The following is an 8,748-nucleotide window of genomic DNA, read 5'->3' as shown; positions in this document are numbered from 1 at the left end:
TTTCGATGCGTAAACACAGTTCTCAGCTGTTGAGCTGTCATTGAACCATTAACTCGAATAAGACCTAAGCTCCGTTTTTTTTTTTTTTGCAAATTATCGTTAATATTCATATTATAACGCTTGTTAGCCGTGGAAGTTCACTCGTCAAAAATTAAGCTAATTCGTTCGCCTGCATTTTTTAATTCTTCAATTCGTCAATTATTTTTTTTCTGATTGTAAGACTAAAATTTATAACACGATTTCGAATTTTTACGTTCGTTACATCTGATTTTGGTAAATTTAAATCATAGTAACCTTTTGATATAATTAACTGTCTTAATCTTAAATCATTTGAAGTCATAAATGATAAAAACACTAAATAAGAAACCATCCACAGCTGTCATTCGAGCCAAAACATGATCTTTAATGTATCGCTTTTAATAAAATATTCGACAAACTTTGGTTTAGCTGGTGTCGCTGTTAAATTTTCTTTTACTGGGTACAATAAAACTACCATCAATCAAAATTTTATAATAGATATGGCCGATTAGGTATTAACAATCAACACAGTTAAATATTCAAGAAACAAGATCCATGACCGTAGTAACGCTACGTGTAACGTGTTGTATGTGACATGTGTCAGCGAACAGCAAAAACTAATTTGTTCGTGTAATGATCGGTCGGCACTTGACATGTTAAAAGTACATATAACTACTGTATAAATATAGTGGACTGTATGTCTGGTATAATCTCATATTATAAAAATAATGAAATAATAAAATAATCTTAATCTAATGTAAAATTTGATCTTACAAACATGCAGGCTGATCGGCATTAATGTGGGCACTGGGCATGTATACATTAGGATTAGGAATAATAATAAATAATATTGATATATTGGTATTAGAATACAAAATATATACTCGAGTAACAAAAATTCACGCATGTTGCATAGGAAACTAAGTTTATAAATATGTACGGTTGTAATTTGTTATTACGTATTTTCACAAAAACGAAGTCATAATAAAAGAATATTCAAAATTAAAACTGAACCAAAATATAAAAATCTGAGTATAATCCTAATAATAAATAGTAAATAAGAAAATATTGTTAATTTAATAATAGTAAAATTAAATTAACTAAAATGAGATTCATGGCTTAATCACGTCGATCAAACATTTATGATTTATAGATGGCATAGGTATGACCAAATTCTAAAATAACACTTTGAAAGATAAAAAAAAACTAATAAATAAACGCAGTCACTCCCCCCCCCCCCAAAAAAAAAAAAAAAATAATAATAATAATAAAATAAAATTATTACAAGGATTATTGGATTTTAGTAGCCCTCATTTTGTATGCTTTAAATACATTTTTTTCGATGTAGGTATGTATGATAAAAAAAATGTTTAAAAAATTTTAAATGTAAAATAATGTTTTTCGTTTTTGATAGATAATACTCTGTATAAAAATACACAAAATAACATAACCATAATTTTTTAAATATAGAACACAGTCAAATCAGTTTTAATACATTTTAGCATTTTACAGATAAAACATAAATCTAGGTAAAAATGTATAACATACTTCTTTTTAGAGAAATTGTAATATAAATATATCAGAATTCATATTATATGAGATAGGTTACCAAAAACTCAGTAGTCAGTATATGAAAACAAAACCACATTTTGAACTTTGACACAAACTTACAATATTTTTTTTTTTAATGAAGCAATACCTATATATTTTAAACTACAAAAATGTATAAATAATATTGTTTCAACTGCATTAATGGTAAACATAATAATTTAATATACATTTATAATAAATAACAATAAATAATAAATAGTATTTTTGGTAAATAAGAACTAAAGGGTCATAACATAAATCCCTTAAAATTTTGTTATGTCCAAAAGAATCAACAACATAATAGAAATAGGAGCTAAAATCAAAATGCATTTCATTTTTCGATTGCTCCGATGATATTTTTCTGCTTTAATTAATTCAGCTGCACCTTTTTTGACTCTGATTTCAGTCTGTTCAATATTGTAGTCTATCCGATCTAAAACACTACCCTACAGAACCAGATAAACGATTAGAATGGTAAACTATTAATAGAAACTAGATAAATGAAAGTAATGAATTTTAAACTAACTTGTTGAACAACCATATGTGCAAGGTCTTTAAATATGTTATTAAGTTCAAGAACAGAACTTGATATCTGGTTTGCTTCACGTTCCCACTGAACGGCCATTTTAGCATTTTCTTCTTCAATAAGTATAGCAGCAAATGTTTGGGTTTGATTTGGCTGTTGCATCTGTAACTGTTGTCCAAATGAATTAGATGAACCGTTACCAAACATATCTAGTAGATCAGAATTTGAAGTGTTTTCCTCGGTTTCAAAACACATTTGTGATGACATAGCTTCTCTGTGTTTGATTTCTAAAAACATAAGTAGGTATGCATAATAATAACATATAAATTATATAACTCATTTAAAATTACTGTTGAGATAAATTTGTTGTGAATTTCGAAATTCATTGAACAAATTTTGTAATGACGACACTAAAGCGGATGACACATTATATGACAGTTGGGATTCTTTGTTGCCAGATAATCCACTTGAATGTAATCTGATTTGTTGAATTATTTTTTTTGTTGAACCAAATATCTTTAGCGTAATAAAGATTAATAAATAAATGTATTTTAATTACAAAATAAATAATAAATTAATAATGTTTGTACTCTTGTAATATCTAATGTGAGATCTTGGATGTGTTTCTCTTGTAAGCTAGAATCATTTAGGGTAGGCCTCAATACCTGTGCATCTTGTAATGATTGTAATTCTTTTAATTTGTTCTGTAACCTGAAATTAAATAATTTTCTTAGATATGTTATTTAAATAATATAGTTATTAGATTGAAACCTGGTAATGGAATATTGAGCATCTTCAAGTAATCCAGTCCATGAAGGCGGGGATTTTTCCTGAGAACGCATTTCAATAGAATTTGTTTTAACCATAGAACGACCAGCTTCCATTAACGCTGCTTTGTCATTAACACCTTCATCACTGTCTGTATCATAATCATTATGTTTAGATCCTTGAAATGAATATATTCCTCTACTCTGGATGGAATTTGTCCGCATTAACAAAAATATGTCAGTGAGACTTCTAGTGGCCATATTTTTAAAAATTGATTTCCCTATAACATAATCAAAATAATTCAATTACAATTGTACGTTGAGTAATCAAAGAAAGAAAGAGTTATATATTGTTAATAATATGAGTTTTTTAGTTATGTTGAACATATAAAAATACAAAAGTATACTATTGGGGAATAGTATAGTTACAGTACTTTAAAAATTATAACTAATGATTAAACCTTGTTTTAAACTACCTATGTGTTTAAAATTAAAACCATTAACTAATAAAGCTAAGATAAAATTAGAACTCTTACATAAAATAATACTAGAAAATATAAAACACATAGACAAACATACATTTTTATTTTATCAATTTTATACCTACCGACCTATTTAATTGCAATAAGTAAAGTATATACCAGTTATAAGTTATTGATTATTTTTCAAGTAAAAAAAAAGACATATTATACAACATATTGCAGCTCAAATAAGAATTGATTTTAAAAGATCATGTTATAATAATTCTTACTTCAACGTATAATAAATCTTCTTGAAACCCTAATTTGTATTTAAATTTAAAACAATTAAACAACATAAGAATTAGAAAGAGGACATGATATGGAAAAACCAAAAAATTAAAAGTTTTTTAATAATTTTTTGACTAAAGACATTCGAGTTCGACACACCTGTTATCAATATCTTTTTATTTTACTTCCCTGTTATCACATATTTTTAAAACGTGGCCTTATCATCATTATCATAACAAACATCAAAATAAAATAACTTGTTAGGGAAAATTATGGAATAACGAATATTATTATATTTAAATGCAAGATACAACAAGGTTTGCATGATTTTTTTCCTAGAGACAGAAGTATTGAAGAACAATTTTACAATGATATGTGTTTTATTAATTTTTGTGTCTGTGTATACGATTTGTAGTCGGAATAATGCTTTGATTTTTTAATTTCAGTATTTTTACTGTTTTTCATTGAGTTTGTGCATTCCAGAGTTCTAAAACAAAAGTTCGTAGTAATATTCTGAAGAGCCAAGAAAAATAAATAAAATTAAGGAAAAACGGAAATTTTACGCTAAATTAGTTTTCGACAAAATCGATTTTATTTTTAAATCTAACCATGTAACTTAAAAATAAATAATCAAACCATCGTAGATACTTAAAATGTTCATGTTTCATCAAATTTTAAAATTAATATTTTTTGTAAGTTATATTATTTTTAATATCTAGACTTTTTGAGCTAAAAAAGGGAACAAATTCCTCATAAATTGATATAATAGCAATTGAAAATTATCATTCAAATAATGTTCATCAGCACAATTTTATTTTAATCATTTAAGTTCAAATTTTGTAAAAATTCAATAAAATGTGTTGTATGTTTGTATGTACCTAATCTTTTCGTAACTTAAAAGTATTATTCGTGGATACCAGTGGCGCAACTAGCACAAAATCTTAGTGGGGGGCTGTAGCCCCACCTCAATATTATACCAAAAGTAACCCGTGGGGGGCTATGCCCCCCAACGCCATCTTAAAATTTAAACACCATTAATACCAACATTTACTTTTAATTATATATTTTATATGCATCGTGAAATAATTACTGACATTTGACATATTGTATAAGATTCATTTTTCTTTTGTTGATGGCTGTGAATTGTTCCAAAATGACCTCGGGATCAATTTCTATATGTTTTTCAATATTTTATATCGATAAATTACAAAATCTATCTTGCTCCATTGTAGATCTTAAGTACGTATTTATTCGCTATATACAGTGTACCCGTAAGTCGTAACCAGGGGCGGAGAGGCCCACCGGGATATCGGGAAAATTCCCGGTGGCCTGGAAACTAAATGGCCCGTTTACCTAAAGTATAGATAGAAAAAAAAATAATGTAGAGTAGGTAATGAAAGAGTTTATTTATCTATATACGAAGACGAAATCGAATTTAATTGATTATTTCTTTATTATTTTGATATTTTAAATTATGATAAAGCCATTATTATAATTATATCTAAAGCTAAAATAGTTTATTCTTTGTAAGTTGCTATATTTATTTTAATTTCATTAGAACATATTATGATTTATTATTATTTTGGTTTGTGTATTTTTATTTCGGTTTTATAGTTCTGTTAATAGTTTTATCTGTAAAATACATACACTATAATATTATTTATTATTATATAATATTTTAGTACCTATTTGTTGTTTGCCTGCCTATATACGTATATATTTACATACAAAATTAGATAAAATACAATTTATAACCAGGAGATGAAAAAATTTTGAATGACCTGGAGGAACTTAATTTTCCTGGCCTGAACTTTTTTCCCACTCCGCCCCTGGTCGTAACAGATATTCAGTGATAATCGCCAATTAACTAGTGCGTACATAATACGAACAATAAAAACTTGTATCATAGAAAAGATGAAATATGTCGAGTATAGGACTCTGGTATATTAGCCACTATTTATAGAAAGGTAGGCAATATAAAATAATTTTAAACTTTAAAAACTTTCCAAAAAAAAATAAATAAATAAATACAGCTGAGTTTTTAAAACTTTATTAATATTTTAAGAATCAATTGATTAATTTATTTTGGGGGGCTAAGCCCCCCAGCCCCCCCTAGTTGCACTTATGCTCCACTTGAAACTTTAAGGTGTATGTATACTATTCTATTTTAATCGTTAGACAATGTTATTTTCTGATGAAATGTTCTCGGCTAAAATTAATTCAACCTACAATATAAATGAATGATAAAAAATAAATACCTAAATAGCAATTATATCATAAAATATAGCACTCAATACTTAGTGTAATAGTCTATATCGTAAGATATCGCGTACACTGCATACGTTTAGTTGCCTTGTTCCCTATCAAAAACCCCTCGTGATCATGATTTTAAAGAAAATAACTATAATTTTACAAGGTTAATTATTATCATGTTACAAGTATGTGTTACTAATTTATTATTTTTAATTTAAATGTACCCACTTTATGCATTATTAAAAACTTATCAGATTATTCAGATTCCTTGTTATCTTCATAAATTTAGCACCATCCACCTGGTTATTATTTTAATATTTTCAAGTTGGATTGCTGGGTTAGAATAATACATTTTGCACTTTTCTGTAAAACGTATTATTACATATTCATAAAATGTATGCAATCATTTATTCAATAATAATAATAATTTAACAGTAGTTCAAGATACAAATATCCAAAAGGCAATAGTTGTCTTAGATTAATAATTATAATCATCGATCAGTTACTAAATATGAATTCAAAATATAGCTTATATTTTTTAAATTTAAACAATTAAAAAAAATGTTAAGTGCATATTGTTTTAACGCATTCATTGGTTTTTGGTATGCTTTTTAAACTGTACTTTTTTAGATTTAATTCGTGTTCAATATTTTTATAGCAAATTAAATTTACATTCATAATTCTCAGATATAAAAACTTACATTTCCTATACTTTGAAAATTAATACTAGATAGCGCTGTCAAATATGATTAAGTTTTTTATTTGATCTGTAGATTTTCTCCTTCCACCGCATGTCGTTTAACGACAATATTTTCATTTCCTGTAATCACCAATTACAACTGAAATAAATACATTATACATAATTCAGTGGAAATTGTCTATTGTGTAATATTAAATTTGGTATGCAAGAATTTAATTCAATATCGTATACTTCATGATTGATATTATATTTATTTAAATACCTAATTAAATAATTAAATGTATTATGTAATTTACTTATTTACTAAAATATTACGTATTAACGTATATAAGTATTACAACGACTTGTAAAACTATGTTCTAAGGTATTTAACAGCACTTAATTTTAAGAAAACATATTTTTTCGCAATAAATGTAATAATATAATTCATTTCATACGACTACAGTATTAATAACAAATTGTATAATAATATAGAAGGTACAAAAATATCATAAGACCATCGATCAACGGATTTTATAAAATTATTTATATTATGTAGTATCTGTATACTCGACGATGATACGATTGATACGACGTACATACTTAATGTAAGAAACAGGTATAAAATTTCAATTTTTAAATAACATTTATAACTATTTTTATACATTCTAATAAAAATGGTGTTTACAATTTTGAATAACACCTAGGTATCTTCAAGTTCAAATATTTTTTTTTTAATATATCAATTCATGCCTCTTACATTTCAATAGCTCCTGCAAATTACTAAAATAATGTTAATTTTGTTTGAAAACAACTATTAATAAATAAAACAGGAAATTAATTGCTGATAAAGTATTAATGTTTTTTAATTTTGTATGCATTTATAACATTTTATATTTCTTCAATTGTTTGTTTTTTTATTTCATAGATTCTGAGCGACGTGTTGAATGTATTGATTTTACAACGATGCAAGTATGTTTTTATTTGTGTCTGGTAATATTTTTTATATAGGTAATAAACTAATAAAAATACTTTGATTTTTATCTTCAATATATTTTCTGGTAGGAAAGTTAAACTTATTGATCCACTGGAACGTAAAACATACCCAATCTCAAGTAGGTGCTTTGCCAGTAATTGATTGGAAAAAACAATTATTTTTACGCAAAATCGTTTTTTGAGAAAATCGATTTTATATTGTATTTCAAAATAATAATAACTGTATATACTATACCTGTGTAACTTTCTCCCTAATTTTAAAAATATTATAACTTATTGGGTGTGCTCTTTTTTTTTTTAGACAGACGAAGTTTAAATTTTGAAGAGAATAGATATTTAAAAAAAATTATATTTATATTCGTTATTTAATTCATTTATTGTAATTTAAAAACATTATATGTCTCATTTATATACCATGAACTTATTCACGCATTACGCTATTCTACTGTAAAACGATATTGACTTAAGTCTTAAATTATGATAATAATAATATTAATATATATGGTATTATAATTATTAAATATCAAATGCTATAATAATATAGTTCTTATTCTACTGAATGTACTTAATAGTAAGTCTTGAATCTTGATTCAAGGGGCAATCAACTTATATTATGTGCGTATGCCATTTTATATGACAACTTATGTTGATCGAATTAATATTTGCATGGATAAAATGATTTTATTTGTGTCGGTAAATTAATCTTAATTATAATTTAAATAATAATTGTTAATAACATATAGACCATAGCGTAAATAACGTTTGAAATTTAGGACCTGAAGCCCTATTATAGTAATATTGGATAGGCTTTTAAAAATTATAGGACATTTTTGTGAGTGCTACCTAATAGTGCTATTGTCGCTATTGACATTTATACTCGCCACTCGGCACCTAACCACTGGCCACTAAATTTTATTTTTATTTTTATCCGTAAAAAATTATTGTCTTTGAAATAACCCTCTCGTAGCAAGGTACCTACCCGCTATTCTTTATTCGAACAATAATAGTAATGTGGTTTGCCCGACGTGCACAATATTATTGCACATTTCTACCGTAAAACTTATTCCACTCGACAATCCGGCAGCACTGTAACCATTTATCACTTACATTGACCCGCCGTTCAGCAGCAGCTGCTGTGTAGTGCGTGCATGAGCACCAAGCCGCTGCAGC

General features: G+C 26.4%; 1 protein-coding gene across 2 annotated transcripts; it reads right to left on the bottom strand.

Moving 5' to 3' along the window:
* Positions 1-1,665: 1,665 nt before the first annotated feature.
* Positions 1,666-3,814, bottom strand: LOC107168486 (syntaxin 16). 2 transcript variants are annotated; one of them, XM_015517906.2, is made up of 6 exons: positions 3,653-3,814; positions 2,906-3,182; positions 2,725-2,845; positions 2,485-2,650; positions 2,135-2,421; positions 1,666-2,054 (listed from the first exon to the last, which is right to left on the bottom strand). In XM_015517906.2, the coding sequence occupies exons 2-6, from the start codon at positions 3,160-3,162 to the stop codon at positions 1,872-1,874; spliced, it is 1,014 nt and encodes a 337-aa protein (XP_015373392.2). In that variant the 5' UTR covers positions 3,163-3,182; positions 3,653-3,814; the 3' UTR covers positions 1,666-1,871. The 2 variants fall into 2 exon arrangements, with proteins under 2 accessions (XP_015373392.2, XP_089085883.1); XM_089229757.1 differs by lacking the exon at positions 3,653-3,814 and adding an exon at positions 3,509-3,526.
* Positions 3,815-8,748: the final 4,934 nt, after the last annotated feature.

The sequence above is a fragment of the Diuraphis noxia genome, unplaced genomic scaffold (genome assembly GCF_037042655.1).
Source record: "Diuraphis noxia isolate RWA-SAM2 unplaced genomic scaffold, SU_Dnox_SAM2 contig0005, whole genome shotgun sequence".
In the NCBI taxonomy this organism is placed as follows: Eukaryota; Metazoa; Arthropoda; class Insecta; order Hemiptera; family Aphididae; genus Diuraphis; species Diuraphis noxia.
This window is presented reverse-complemented; position numbering and strand designations above follow the sequence as displayed.